The sequence below is a fragment of the Opisthocomus hoazin genome, chromosome 4 (genome assembly GCF_030867145.1).
Source record: "Opisthocomus hoazin isolate bOpiHoa1 chromosome 4, bOpiHoa1.hap1, whole genome shotgun sequence".
NCBI classification, from domain to species: Eukaryota; Metazoa; Chordata; class Aves; order Opisthocomiformes; family Opisthocomidae; genus Opisthocomus; species Opisthocomus hoazin.
In genome coordinates, this window is record NC_134417.1 from 46,405,738 (window position 1) to 46,421,913 (window position 16,176).

The window sequence follows — 16,176 nt, forward strand, 5'->3', positions numbered from 1 at the left end:
TGTTTGTTTCTTTGAGAGACAGTAAATGTCACCCTTACCTGAAATTTATTGTGTTATTTCAGTTTAGAGTTGAATAGTAAAAACTTTGTAATTGACTGGACTGTAATTGAATACATTCAAGTCCAAACATGAGCATTCTCCTTCTTGCCTAGCCACAAGATACCTTGTTTCACAGAAGTGCAAGGAAAAGCACCCAAGACAGTTTATGTTCAGAATTTAAACCACTCTTGTTCAGTACTGTTTCCCTAAAACCTGGCTAGGGACTATAGGCATTTAATGGACAAAGATAATTCTCTTCCTTGAAAAGTATCCCTGCTACTTCTTGTTGAGTGTTAGGGGATAGATACTGAAGTAACAACACACAGAGAAATCTTCTTTTTAATATGATGTATGAACCAGAATCTCACCTGCATCAGAGCCAGGGAACTTCCTGTTCGAGGGGCTACTCTGGCTGCTCGAGGCTGCTGCCTTTCTGGCTGTTTTGTCTTCTGCTAGCACAGAGCAGCTGGAGAGTGGACCAAGGATTTGGTCTTCTGTCCCACCCAAGCTGATATATTTTGGTTGCAAGTTTGTGAAGTGTTTTAAGTAAGCCCTTATGTTGCCAGGAGGGCTGTCCAACGCTGTAGCTCTCCAGCTAGGTGGCAAGGCAGTACCAGCACAAGCCATACTAATGCTTCATCATTGGACTTTGAGCATAAGCAGAGCTGGGGAAACTCGGGCTGGAAAGACGGGGAATTTTTTAGTTGTTGCTGGATTTGTGCATCTGCAGTGTCTGGCCAGCTGAGGGAAGCTTAAATGGATTATTTTCAAGAAGTACATTTCCATCATCTGTCTGCCACCTCCAGACAGGATTTAGTCATAAGACTCACTGTCAGCCTTTTAAAAACTGACCTTCAGAGCATGTTTTGTGCTGGTACATGAATTGCAAGGTTAAGTTACAAGTATCTCAATTGCCTCTGCCCACAGGTGCTGTAGATAGTTCTCTCATCATCATAACCTAATGGGGACAAATCACTAGAAGCATTTCCCTAAAGGTATACAGGGAAAATAATCTCAGTACCTACAGACACCCACACAAAAACACATACTTACAATACAGTCTTTTCTCTTAATTAGTTTTCCTTGTGGTTAAAGCTAGATAGGATGGGGAGCATGGGAAGAATTATTTTATGACAATTATACAAGAGTTTTGCTTAGTGAAAACGTAGTCTAACTCTCATATTGAGACTTGGAACACCACTTTGTAGTCTCCAGTCAGATCACAGAAATAAAAAAAAAAATAATGTTTGAGTTTGGATCATATGGTCTGGAACTGAGGTAGGAATTCTTATTTTGCTTTTGAACTATTGAACAGGAAAACTGCTTCACTCCATGGCAGACACTGAATAGAGAAATTGGTTTATTTCTGATCTAGGCATCATCACATCACAGAACACCAGTATTAGCCAGAGCTGGAGGATGGTCCAGATTATATTTTTGTGAAATATAATTAAAATCAGAAATTGTGCAAGTGATTTTGTTTGCTCACACAGAGGTAGCAAGATTAATCTAGCTGTCAACTTCTGGGAAGCATTAGGAAATTCAGCCAGAGAAGCCTGTGCTGTTGTAACTCCTGCGCCAATGGAATTTTTTTTGCATGCTGTTCAGAAGTTCCCTTTGTAGTGACAGTATTGTCAAAATCTACGCTTGTTGAGAAAGCTAAACAGAAACAAAACCAGGGAAAATTTCTATCTGCGTCCACCTGAGATATATTTTTCTTTTTAAAGTGGACCTTTCTCCTTCCCTTCTCCAGTGATAAGTTCAATTTCAACCTGAAAGGAAATCTTTCATTTTGTGGCTTTTACAAGAAAAGCTGAAGGGATGAAGATGTGGCTCCCCAGAAGTGATCCTCTCATGTCCTCTTAACTGAGTCTACTGGTTAAGTCTATCAGGGATAGCGCCTTTCCTTGAGAGGGCCTGAGGCAGTGTTCCCTCTCCCAGCAGTCAGCAGGTATTTTGGGGAGGGAGGAAGGACCATGCAGAGGTGGAATATGTTCTCCATCGTTCCAGTCAGAGCTATTCCATCACCATGCAGCATTAGACAGAAGTTTTTATTCTCTGCATTTGAGCTTGTAACCAATAGGTAGGAGACTGAATTCTTTCACCAGTTACCTGAACACTGATTTACCTATGTTTAAAATTAAGCATGTGGAAAGCCTCCTTAAATTAATGAGACTTTTAATAAAGTATAGGTATACTGTTAATCATCTGCTTAAGCAACCTGTAAGAGTACAGATCCAGAGAACACGTTAAGGTTTGCCTAAAGATAAAGGATGATTTATGGAGGATTTGATATGAAAAGCAGTATAGGGCCTCCTTAAAAAAACCCACAAAAAAACAAACAACAAACCCCAACTTTAAAGTATTTAATAGGGAAATAATCTTTAGATTATCACCTCTGGTCTTTACCTGATTCTGGATTATTTGCAAAGGTCCTTACCTGCTTATTTTAGCTGTCTGAGTGGGTTTTTATAAAACATTCTGGACCCCAGTACTTAAATGTTTCAGAAATACTTTTCACATACAGTTGAAGTGCAGAATCATTACTGTGTACAACCAGTTTTTCACAGAGTAACAATTTATTTCTACGGCCAGATGTGAAACTCTGGGGAAAAAAAAAAAAAGAACTCATAATGAATGTACTTGCAGGAGCCTCCTGTCTCCCTTAGCTCTAATTGTGCCAATGGCACTGAGATAATACTGTAATTGTTTGTCTTTTCCGTGAAGCCAATATGAAGATTAAAGTACCATCTGGCTTTCTGAAAGCTAAAGTTATAAATCCTCTAGCTTGAAAGAAACAAGCAGTTGGATCCCTGTTGGGTGGACATTTTAAATGTAATCTAACTTTGCTCATCTCCAGTTAAAATTCTGTCCACCAGTCAGCACTCAGAGCATTTCCTTCTTCATAAGAGTTAGCATCCTAACAGAAATTTTTCAGAGTACCTTTTCCTGGAGCTCTCTGATAACCTTGGGTCTGTTCTTGTATTTAAGCTCCAATGGAGCTTAAAGACAGAATTTGAAAAGTAAATCTGGTTGGAAAATTTCACAATAGGGGTTGGGTTTTTTCTTTGTGAAACAGCCATTTTTTAAAAAATATTTTCTGAAAATTTGCCAGCTTTACTAAAACTACACTTTTTGCATATTTATATCAATTTTGTTATGACAATTTGACTTTTTTTTACTTTTTTTACTTTCAAGATCTTGTATCATTTTCATAATCGTAACAGCAAAAAATCTTTTGAAGTCACGATTCATCTGTGAAATCCATTTTTTCATTAAATATTTAGAAAGTAATTTAAATAAAAATTGACTAATATTAGTAAGAAATTTCACAAAAAGAAGAAAATGAAGCTGCTTCAAGCTTTATGAAACAGAAACAATTTCAGGGTATTTTTGTAAATTAAATTTTTTTTCTTGGATTGTTTTTGTTACCAGCTCATCTAAAAATTGCAGTTGATAATAAACATAGAATGATTATTAGTGAAGGTTTCATCATAAAGAATTCACCAGGGCTGTTAGTGATGAAAATACTGTGTCTAGTTTCATTCCAGGCAATATTACCACTATCAGAACCAGAAACCCACTCTCATTTGATTACTGTTGTATAAAATTTAGCCTATAAACAAACACACACAGGAACTCCCCTTCCTTCCCTTTACTCCCCACCCACCCCCATAATGTCAAAGCTGTTAAATAGGATCTCCAAGCCTTAGAGAAAAATATTTTCACTTTCTGGTCTGGAGATCTTCCTTTTTTGTGGGATCCCTGTATAAAAAAGTAAGCAAAATGGCAGGTGATCGAATAGTAAAGTAACAGAGAGCTCAAGAACTGGTCTTTGCCTGACCGGTGAACTATTTCAACTGATTAGCGTCGGTGGCAATAAGAGATATGCTTGTACTCTCTCCTTATGGGCAGTCCTTTGTAGCTCTACTGCACCTCTGCTGTGTGGATCAGAGAAACTCCGCTTGCATCGAACCAAATCTCTTCCCTGGACGAAGTGAACAGTGTTGAAAGTTCAAAAGAAAGCTGGAGTAATTCTAAACAAAAAGGAACCTAAATGATAACATGGGTGGTGGTATACTGCCTGGAGGAGTCCCAGGTATAAATTTAGTGAAATCATCAATGAGATGCCTGGGCACTTAGTAGCATAATAAATTCAGGTAACTGGCTTAGATGTACAGATGAAATACCTTCCTTCCTATGCTTCAAGTCAATGCACCTCACATAGACAGACATTTGTGTGAAAAAGGCCATGTATTAACTGTGGTAGGAAGATGTTAGATGATGAACATCCATTATGGCAGACTTTGTGTGAAAGCCCCCTTGTAGTGAGTGAAGTTGTTGTAAGATAGCCTTTCTTTTGAAAGATTTTTTGTCCTTTTGCTCTCACTCAAAGAATTCAATCATTTTGCCTGTATCTAAAGCTGTCTATAGATTCTTTCCCCCTACCCTCATAGTGAGTTTACAACCCATTGGTTTGGTGGTCCAATGAAAAGGGATTGGCCATGGTGCGCACATACCAACTTCGATCGAATTATTCCGGCTGGTTAGAAAGTGTAGCTGGTGGACACGGAAGTCTAATTCAATAAAATGCTTTTTCTGGCAATATTTAACACTCAAGATCCAGTCAAGGTCCAGTGATTTCAGTTCCTTTCTGGGTGAACTCAAAGTGCCCCTTCAGATGAAGCAAACTTCAGATAGCTAGAGGGCTCTCCGAGGAGCAAACCTTGCTCTTCCTCTTATATTGTCTGACCACTAGTGCTGGGTTAAAAGCACTGAGCCTAGTTCAGACAAACTGGCCTGATAAATCCGAGCGTTGTTAAGCCTGGTACCCCACTATGGCTGCTCCATCACCCCCAGTTATGTCTCATTCCTGCCTTTCTCATCAGGGAGCTCCTCTACTACTCCCACTAATGCAGTCCTCACCCCACACCCATGCACAGACCTAGAAGTCTCTGGCCCTCAGGAAGGAGTCAATGTTACCCTCAAAGCCCTCTGATAGCCAAATGTCAGTGCACTCCTCATGTGACAGTGCAGATAGCTTTGAAGTACTTCTGCTTTACAAAAGTAAGAAAAACAGATGATTGGTAGCAGGACATTTTCAGTAAAGGTCTCCTGATTCTGTCAGTGCACACGAGCTTTATGTAGGGAGACCACGAGGCTGAATTTGGGATTTTGTGCTTCAGTTGTGAGCCCCTTTGTTGTCTTTGGGCCAGCTTTAAAATTAATATTTAGCAATGCATGTAGTTACTGCTATGTGCTTCAGTCTTGGCTAGCTGAATTTGTTTAGCAATGTCTGTAAAATAAAATTCTCATAGCTCAAACTCATTGAGATATTCATGTTTATGCATGAATTTAACAATGACTGTTGGTGGGGTTTGGTTTGAATAGTCACTGTTGAGCAACACTGGAAAACAGCCAAGATACAGGTACCAAACACTGACCTGTATAAATTCAAAGCCATTTTAGAAAATTATCTCTGTAACTACTGTCTCACCTTCACTGACTGTAAAATTGAGAATGGTAACATCTGCCCACGGCAACTAATGTTTTGAATATTAATTTATATTTGTAAAGCACTTCAGTGAGGTAAGTTACTCTTAATTCAGGACACCATCTGAGCATGAATATGCAAATACACATAATCCTGTATTTTTACACCTAGCAAAAAGATGCAGTAAAGGAATCCTCTTTTTCTAAAATACATTAACTTTATTTCATCAGCCAACTCAATAACATACAGCTGTCAGTTACAAGCTGTGTTGAAATTCCACTTGTCATTTCATTTCAATCCGGACAAGAACATGTTTTTAATATGTCTTGTGATTTCCTTCTAGGTAAAACACTCCACCCACTGCATATCATAATTTGTCCAATAGTATTTTTCAATAAAACCTGTTTTCTGAAGAAAAATGTGCTCTTTTGTTCTTTTCCCCTTTCCCTCCCCAGTGTATAGTTTGGGACTGGGATTCCAATGGGAAGCATGACTTCATTGGAGAATTTAACTCGACTTTCAAGGAAATGCGAGGAGCTATGGAAGGACGACAGGTAAGTGGAAACCACTCAAGCAATCTCAGTATGTAAGGTTTGTAGAGCAGTGTTGCTTAGACAGTCCTGTAATAAAGCAAGTGACATTGCCCCATCGTCTCTTGGAATTTTCGTTGCTGTGTTGATCTCTCCCATAAGGTTTTACTCTTATCTGGACATGATAGTCTGAAAGTGCAAAAAGCAGCCTTTCCTGTACTTTCATGGCTGAAATACTCTACTCTTCTTCCAGTTCACATGCTGCAGGCATTTCTTTTTGCTAAGATGCATTTCCATTGAGCCCAGGCACATGGTATGTGTGAGGTGCTGTGCTGTTATGGCAAAACAGATGCACAGTCTGGGTGCTCAAAGCATTCCCCTACTGGCCTACAGGCCTTTATGGGGTGAGGGTCGTTCTCTGTCTTTCTGCATGTCTTATGTGCTGCGTTCATTCCTGCCAACTCTAACTTGAACCCATCATGATGAAACTGATCAGTTTCCTAAATATCTCATGAATTACAGTCCTAGGGGAAAATGAATTGTTAGCATATTAATAATTTCACTTCTTTATGTTAGCCTGATATTTTCAAATTGAAGCTGATGGTAATTATTGAATATGATAAATGATTTGGCATATCTAATTCCCAGAATTGTCATTTTCTATTACTACTTACTCTTGAAGATGTTGTTTTTGATAAGTTCTCCGAGGGGGAGTTAAAAATTTTGGCTTTCTAATTTCCTAATAATTTGTATTCACTACTTCATGGTCATCTCAAAACCAAACACAAATGCCTAATAGGCTTTATTTGGCTTTCCATTAAGGTTCTGTTTATAATGTGTTAATAGAAAGCCGAGAGTCAAAAAGTGTTTAAAAATGTTAAGCGGTTACGCTATTCCATAGGTCAAGAAGTTTTTATGATTCTTCTACATAACTTCTGTTGATGTTCTTAGAACAACCTAGAGTTCAGCAAATGTTGCTCATGTATGTAAAATACTGTTGATATATATCAGTCATGTATTAATGCATTATAAATGACTTCTAAACAAAACCTGAGTGTAAATGAAACCCTGTTATGTTCTCTCAGAGTCAAATTAAGTCAGAGGATCATGACCCACTTACAACATAATGGGCTGAATTTTTTGCAGCTTTTACAGCACTTACATGAACAGGTACCTGCCAAAATTTAAACCAGACTGAATTTGAGTGGAAGTAAAACCTGCTTAAAGAAGTAAACAGATTCCATAGTGAATAGTATTAACAAGGCCAGGGATGTGACAACACTCCAGTTTTGTATACAAATACCTGTGGCTGGGATAGGGACTGTGTGAGAGTGGTAAAGGGTGTGTATTTCCAATGTAAACATCTTCAAAAGATCATTACAGTCCTTCCCAAACAGATAACGTGTTGGCTAAGACAGGAGTCTTGCAGTCCAAAATGCCAGGAATGGGTGTGAAGGATAAACTATATATTGTTTGTTATGATGGAGAAACAGCGTGCTCTTTTTCATCCCCAGCTAGAAAAAAAGGTGATTACTCTTTCAGAGGCATAAGAAGCTAGTACAGCCATTTGTCAACTCTTGTTCTAGATGAACGCCGCAGTATCAGAGTGCCATCCAGGAATGTTTTAACGTTGCACAGTTCTTTAGAGTGCCTAAACCTCTGTCTTGCTGTGTGCCTGCCTTGTGCCATTCGGCAGCCTGCCTTTCACCTGTAACTTTGCAATCTGCGTTTCACTGCAAAAGTGCGGCTTTTCTCCTCCACACACCTGCGCTCTTGTAGCATTATTTCTCCCTTATCGCTCTCATTCTCTTGTTACTGCAAGGTTATTCTGTGGGCTTCTACCTGCAAAATCCGATGCTGTCGTTTTAGCCAATTCTCATGGGATGCAATTGCTGCCAGTGTGAGAATCAGTCCTTCTCCCCCCTCCTCTTTTTTAATCCTTGTTTTGTAGCCTATTCCAGAGGAAAACAAGATTTGGTGGATAAGATAGTAGGTAATACTCATTTAAGTGGCTAATAAATATTGCCCCAGAAATATACATGCACAGGCTAGACAGCTCTTGCACCTGATGAAAGCAGGCTTCGGTGAGCACTAATAGCATGATAGGCAAGAACAAGGAGTACGGAATTTGAGCAGATCGTGGTGAAAACGATATCGCTATTACGGAAGAAGTGTTGTAGGGGATCACATGTTGTGCAGAAGAGGTTGCTTGTGTGGGAGATCACATCACTTGTCACTTGGCTGGAACCAGAGAGCAATTTCCCTTTCTCTCTTTCTTTCTCTCTTTCCTTTCTCTCTCTCTCTGTCCCTCCGTCCCCATGCTCTCTCTTTTTTTCTCTATTCTCCAGAAATAGCTATTGCAATTAGCTGTGGACCGCATACCTACATCTTAGTGCATAGTTTATCTCAACATCCTTTGTGCAACATTAAGAAATATGATTAGCATTTGTCAGTTTTTTCTTTAGTTTTATTCTCCCTAGAGAAAAACCATGTGCAGTGCAGTCTTTGCTTTGAGTAAAGAGGGATTAGTAAACTTTGAAGGAATGGCAGAGGAGGACGAAGGTGGTTTGCCTGCAAGTGGATGTGTTGCTAGTATTTCTAATAAGGAAGGCCACATCAGAGAAAAGTACTTATATGTGTGTGAGGAGATGAGTAGGTTAGACATAGTCCTTCATTCCTAGAAGAGACTTTTTCATAGCCTCAGACCAGAAAATTCCATTTTCCGTGTAGTACTCCTTTCAGTCAGAGGAATAAAACTTCTAGCTACATCCTTCAGCCTGTGGCACTAAGCATTCTTTCACCTAGCATCACAGCAGTGAGTGTCTAAGATGAGGACCAAAACCTGGAATTTCCTCTCAGATGCTGTGGAAGCCAGTGTAAGGAGCAGAACTCAGGTCTGACATCCCTGTTTGAGTTGCTAAGGAGACACAGTGAAAACTTTTTACTCTGGTTATATTTTCTTTTGTGCAGTAGACTTTATGGCCAGCTACAGTACATTACTATAGTTCTGTCGAAAGATAATCAAAAGATAATCAAAACATCCTTGGATTGTCAGCCAGGGTTTTTCACTCTCCCAGGCAACTGGAGAGAATAGGAGAGAACATTTATCATTGACAGGGAATCCAAGAACTCTCCTTAAGTACCAGCTGCAAATCTGTGCAGTGTTAAAGAAGACTACACCAATGGCACACAGCTCTCCCTCTCTGCCCATCAGCAATGTCCATACTAGTTGATATCAGCTCCACAAGTTGTCAGAAAACATTAAGCAATAAGGGTGGGAGTAACATAGTAATTTGTGCCAGTGAGCAGGAAGAACTCTTGTGTCATCTGTGAACTGCTAGTACCTCTCACTATTTCATCAGCTCACCTCATCTCTGGAGGAGTTGACAAGGGTCTTGAAGTTGCCTTTTAATTGTACATAGTTCATCCTCCAGAAAGCACAGAGTATTCTGACCCATTCTTCAACCTCCCTGTCCTGGGGGAGGGGTCCACAGATGAGGGGGATACTTTTATCGTGTAGCCAATCCATCAGCTGCTCCAGAAACACTTGAGATGGTCAGAACGGATATGTGTCACCTACTTACTTAAGGGACGTGATGGTGCTTCTAAGACTGTTTCAGTTCCATCCCTGGGTTGGGTACTGATTATCCAGAGTTTTGAGTGTCAGCCTCTGATCAGATGAGCTTACAGATGAGCTTGCTGGCTTGCCTCCGCTGTGAGATTTCTTGGTAATTTCTGTTTGAGACCAGGTATCACTTAGATAAATGTTGTCAATCTAGCACTGGCAGCTTTTAGTGATTGAACCAATAGTGTGTGAAGGAAGGAGAGAAGATTCCTTCTCTGAATGACTGATCACCTGTTTTGATCAGGAATGGCGTGAGTAGTTTATGAATTTCTTTCCTACATGTGGCAGGTGCTAGGTGAGATCCACAAGTCTTGAATTATGACTCCTTCAGAGTGACAGTTACTTCTCCATGACTGAAAGGACTGAACTCTGGGAAGCTGGTTGGTCTTTGGTTGGTGGTACAGGTGAAATTAATTCATGCTGTTTAGGAAGATTTCCTGATCATGAACAACCTCAGGATAATAGCTTAGTGTGTGTTTCTTTTCTATAATTACATTGTCACAGATTGTTATATTCTGTGCTTTTGTACTGACCACAAATAAAAAACAGCACAAAGACATCCTGTTGTTCATATGCACATCTGAAGCAGACATTTCTAAACCTTCTATGTAACATATCCCACCATTCCAAAATTCATCATTTACTCCTTTGCCATAACCTTGACACAAGGAAACACAGTAAGAACAAGTACTTGTGACAGTTACTTTTTTTTAGTGAAATACTTAGTAAATACTTTGAGTTTATTGTATGCTTAGGATTTGTTCCAAATATATGTATAATATATATTTTTAATAAGTGTGTATAGTGGTGGTTTTGTGAGATTTTACTAATATTAATCTATCAAACATTTTAAAACAACATTGGAAAAGCCTGATAAAAATTTAAAGACTACTACAGCTTTTCATAGTTGGAAAGAGAAATTCTCTACTAAGGAGAAAAAAAGACACAACTTTTTTTTAAATTGAAGAATAAAACCAGGGGGATTTGGGAGGAAAAAGGTCATAGAAACATAAACCACCTGGATCTCCGTGAAGCACGGGAGTTACATAAGGGCAAAATCTGTTCCTGTGTTACATAAAAATGGACACGTGTGTATATGCATACACATGAAAGGAAAGGGAAGAAATCCTGCTGTGTTTACCACCTCCACTGACATTCCCACAAGTTTGGGGTGTTTTTAGGGGGGTTAGGGAAGGCTGCTGACGTGCAGAAGATTGGATGGGGCCCTGAGGGGGTGCAAGGTGGGTTCCCCCATTTGTCCAGATATCTGACCATGACCCTAACTCAGGGCCTTTGCATCAGGTATCTCTCGAGACAACCGAGCATGGATGAGACCTTTAAGCCTTTGGTAATGGGCCAAGGAATTTAGTAACACCCATGGACAATGCCCTGTCTAGTTTTATCAGGAGACAGGCAAGTTCATCCTTGCAGGTCTGTCTGCAACATCAGCAGCTGCTCTTGGCTCCAGAGAGGGCAACAGAGGTGTCAGAGGAGAGTGCAGCCATGTCAGGCACCTGCCCCATCTGTGTGATTAGGCAGCCAGTGGTGCAACCTCAGGAGCATGGCTGAGGCTGGGGGCACTGGCTGAGGAAACAAGGAATGCTTTGATTTTCACTTCATTCCCCAGGTGCAAGTTTCCAGAGGAAACCTCTGCTGGTGATTAAAAGCAGCTTTTCTCCACTGGTGGATGTCTTTCTGGGACAGAAGCAGAAAAAAACCCCCTTCTGTTCTCTCGCCTAAATCAATGGCAGGAATAAGCCAGCCTTTCAGTCAGGAGGAGTTGCAGTTCACTTAAAATAACTTGCTTTTCTTGAGCTATCAGAAAGAGATAATGCAAGATATAATACTGCCTGCTATCGATCGGGTTTTTTCGCCCGGTCCATTAGATTGTGATGCCTCCTTTGTCATTTACAAACTATGCCATTTGTTTCAGCAGCTGTACATGAATGAACAAGAGAGAAACAAAAGAATTGCAGGGAAGGCAAGAGAACATGATAACCCAAGCTTTACCACGGCTCTATAGCCCTTTCCTCACAGGACTACCCAATGTCCTGGCGTGCAAGCACAGTGTCCCAGGGAAAGCAACAGTTCTGTATCATGATTTCTCTTGCCTTAGCATACACGAAACTCTCCTGATACCTTCATTTCTTTCTCTGAATGGCCTGCACTACTGGTAGCCACCTACTGTTCAAATTTTGGTTCTACGATGGTCGCCTGCACTTAGTCACCTTCACTGCCCTTTGCTGGTGTATGGCATGGGTGGTTGCACCATTTGCTCTTCTCTTCTGAAGGTTTGGTAAGAGAAGGGGTAAGCATGTTTGGGAAGGCAGCGTCCTTCACTGCAGAGACTAATATCTCCCATTGAGGGATCTGTGTCTCCTCATTACAGCAACAAGAGGATTAGGACCTTAAAAGTGTCAGCATTAGTTTCCTACTTTCATTGAATGACTGGATGGAATTTGTTTTACATTTAGAAATTCTTTGTTTCAGATTCACTGTGTTATTTCCCAGGGAAAGAGCTTGCATAGCCCGGAGCTGCCAGGCTTTTGGAGGAAATGCAAAGTGACTTCCAGAATGATGAAACCAAACTTCACAGTGTTTACTGTTAGTGTCAGATTGCAGACTCTTGCATTACTTTCTCAACTGAAAAGTTAATTTAAGAGACAAAAATTAATCCATAAAAAACAATGTCAGATCCCAAATCAACACTGAGAGTGTAGGAACAGACTGAAAATTGAGCTTGGCCTCACAGTGCAAGGAAAATATTTGAAAATTGTTTCTCATTATTACTTACCTGCTTGGAGCTGTATTCTGAACTCTGTTCCCTTTAGAAGAGCTAGAGATATGACAAGGCCCATATAGGGCATTTCCTTCAGATGATGCTTGTCACATCTTCAGCTCGAGGTGTGGGAATTGCTGCGGTCAGAACTGGTTCTCGGTGGGTAAGTGAAGATTGAGATTTTTATGTAAAACAGTCTTATTGTGTTTTTAAGCCTATAAATTGGGAAATATCTTCTCCCCGCTCTCCTGTCCCCTTCCCTTCTTTATACTATCACATCAACAGATTTAACAGGTGCAAAATTGTTCATACCTCCTGTTTTCCTACTTTCTAGGAATTTGCTAGTCTGTCCTTTGCTATATTTATCAGCCAGTGACATCTTAGTGACTTGCACATGGAATATTTTAATGAACTTTAGATAGCTGCTGACAATTGTCATCCCTACATCTCAAAATGCATTGCAAAAGTAGGTGAACATTCCTAGCTGCCTATTACAGTTAACACAGAGAAGCTGAGAAGCTGGACACAGGCAGTTTTTTCTCTCCTGAAGGAGTGTTTTATGCCACTTCTGTCCTTATACAGTGTGAACTTCTTCCAGAAGCCAATTACATGAACGTAATGTTTATCAGGCTTAAATAATCCTTTTCCTGAAGAGAGCAATTATGTGCATAGTATAAGGGTTCATATAGGTCAGGCCTTGTTTAAACATGCATGTTGAAAAGTGTTCATCTTTGAGGAAGACAAAATGAAGGAAGTGCACCTTAGACATTAAGGGGAAAGCAGTGAGGTCTCTCTAGTGTAGTTCCGTGTCAAAGGGAGGAACACAAATCGTGACTCCTATTTTTTTCTCTCTATTTGGTATATTACAGTTTCTTTATAATATACAGACAGCACAATTTCTTTGTAGGAATGCTTCCAGTAACTTTGGACACAACAGTATGCTAAACCATTTTGCCAGACAGCAATGTATTGAGATGCGAGTGGGCAGTGCTTTTGTCTTGCTGCCAGATTGCTTTCTCAAACATGAGCTTATTGCACTCTGGCATTGTGTCACAGAGCGCTCTCTTTACTTGGAGAGAAGGGCTTTTATTTCTTAAGCCTGACTGCTTCTCTTGAGTAGAGAAAAAATGTTTATGGAGGATTTCCTCTGAACATGTGGGCCTGTGTCTGCCTGTCTTCTCAGCTGGAAAATTCATTTCACAAGACAAATAATTGAGCTGTAGGCTAACTAGGAGAGCAAGCAGATGTGCTTCCTGCAGTTGGAACATTTTTTTGGTTTTTCCCATTCTTCACTCTGTCACCTGTCTCCAGTAACACAGTGATGACAATACTTCTGCCCTGTGCAGAAAAGGTCTCTTATTGTTCCAAAGCCATATGTTTTGCCTTCCCTGTTTTTGACATTTGACAAAAGCTCTAAGTTTGATATACTTAGAGACATACAAATAATTGCTGTTACGCAGTGGTTTGAAGCTCGATGAAATGGCTGGGGCTGTTCATAAGGTAAAAAAGAATTTATATGCTCGAACACTTTGCTCAGGCAGGTCCTATATGAAGGTCTTCACTGTAGACAAAGTATTGCAACACTTAAGACAGGTATGTTTAATTTCAAAATGTCATTATAGGGACTTTTAGATAATAGACCATCCTGGCTTCCTTTGGAGATATGTTCTTTATGTTACCCAACATAACATCAGCAACTCACGTGTCTTCTCCCAGCACTCGTAAACTGAAAGAAAATAGTAACGTTCGTAACCATATCTAATAACACATTACCTACACAAATCCGGATTTACAAATGCCAATAGATAGTTGCATGTGCAAACATATATTTCAGTCCTGCAGTAAGAGGCATGAATAATATGTAGTCATTGGAGGTCAGGGTCTGAAAGCTTGGCCTCATCAATATCTGCATGAAACCAGAGGAGAGCAGAACACTTGAAGCAGAAATCAGTAAGACTCTGGGAGATGCTATGGTGGGAACAAAACAACATATTTCAGTAACAAGGTAGGACTATTTTGCTGTAAAATTGACTATTTGTAAATAAAACTGATCAGAACATTTTCAAAAAAGGGCTTTGATATATTCTTAGGGATAGTTTTCAAATTTGTCAGTAATCAGTTAACTGCATCTTTGTGCACTTTTTAGTTATTTTCTTAACTTTTTATTTTACTATCAGACTTAAAGGAAAAACTGTTGCTGTCTTTCGAGAGAGTAAGATGATCTCTGATCCAAATTTCGCTAATCATGAGTTTACTACAAAACACCAGTGTTACTGCGTAGGGAGTTTTATAGTAAATACAATGCATCGGGTTGCTCCCTCCAGTATTTTCATATGTACTAAGTTCCCTCTTTTTTTCTCCTCTTCAATGATGTCAAAAGATTCTCAATCTTGTTTATGTAACACCTGAATCTACGAAACTGGAAGGTGACAACACACAAATCTGGATATCTCTCTAAGTGCTGTATCCACACGTCAATGTTTGAAGATAGATATTTGCCCTGGGCCTTTTTCTATTAAGATCATTCTCTGCATAAGTAACAGTTTTCAATTTTTCTTCTGTATGCACCATTATTTGATAGAATTTAGTCAGCTGAGGAAATCAGACAGTGCCATCTTTGTTAATTTTTCAATTTGTACATAAATTTTCCTTCAAGCACTGACTGCTGTTTTTCACAGGTACAATGGGAATGCATTAACCCCAAGTACAAAGCAAAGAAGAAGAACTACAAGAACTCAGGCATTGTCATCCTTAACCAGTGCAAGGTAAATACATGTTTTCCTCTTTAGCTGTTTCTTTACTAAGCTCACTTGATGACACCAAGCCGAGTGGTGAGGTCAACAAGCCTGAGGGACTGGATGCAATCCAGAGGGACCTGGACAACCTCAAGAAGCGGGCCTGTGTAAACCTCTTGAGGTTCAACAAGGCCAAGTGCAAGATCATGCACCTGGTTTGGGGCAACCCCCAGTATCAATACAGGCTGGGAGATGAAAGGATTGAGAGCAGCCTTGCTGAGAAGGACTTGGGGGTACTGGTGGATGAAAAGCTGTACATGAGCTGGCAATGTGCGCTCGCACCCCAGAAGTCCAAGCGTATCCTGGGTTGCATCAAAAGATGCGTGGCCAGCAGGTCGAGGGAGGTGATTCTGCCCCTCTGCTCCGCTCTGGTGAGACCCCACCTAGAGTCCTGCATCCAGGTCTGGAGTCCTCAGCACAAGAAGGACATGGATGTGTTGGAGCAGGTCCAGAGGAGGGCTACAAAGATAATCCGAGGGCTGGAGCACCTCTCCTATGAGGAAAGGCTGAGAGAGTTGGGCTTGTTCAACCTGAAGAAGAGAAGGCTGCGGGGAGACCTAATTGCAGCCTTTCAGTACTTAAAATGGTCTTATAAGAAAGATGGGGACAGGCTTTTTAGTAGGGCCTGTTGTGATAGGACAGGGCGTAATGGTTTTAAACTAAAAGAGGGTAGATTTAGACTGGATATAAGAAAAAATTTTTTGTACAGTGAGGGTGGTGAAACACTGGAACGGGTTGCCCAGAGAGGCAGTGGAGGCCTCATTCCTGGAAACATTCAAGGTCAGGTTGGATGGTGCTCTGAGCAACCTGATCTAGTTGAAGATGTCCCTCCTCATTGCAGGGGGTTGGACTAGATGACCTTTAGAGGTCCCTTCCAACCCAAACTATTCTATGACTATAATTCTCTCAGCAAT

At 40.3% G+C, this 16,176-nt stretch overlaps 1 protein-coding gene across 3 annotated transcripts in view; it reads left to right on the forward strand.

Moving 5' to 3' along the window:
* Positions 1-16,176, forward strand: part of CPNE4 (copine 4) — a 246,859-nt gene that overhangs the window by 181,781 nt on the left and 48,902 nt on the right. For all 3 annotated transcript variants that reach the window (XM_075418882.1, XM_075418881.1, XM_075418880.1), the window contains 2 exons: positions 5,989-6,087; positions 15,146-15,232. In XM_075418882.1, the coding sequence (XP_075274997.1) occupies positions 5,989-6,087; positions 15,146-15,232 (186 nt within the window). The remainder of the gene's footprint in view (positions 1-5,988; positions 6,088-15,145; positions 15,233-16,176) is intronic.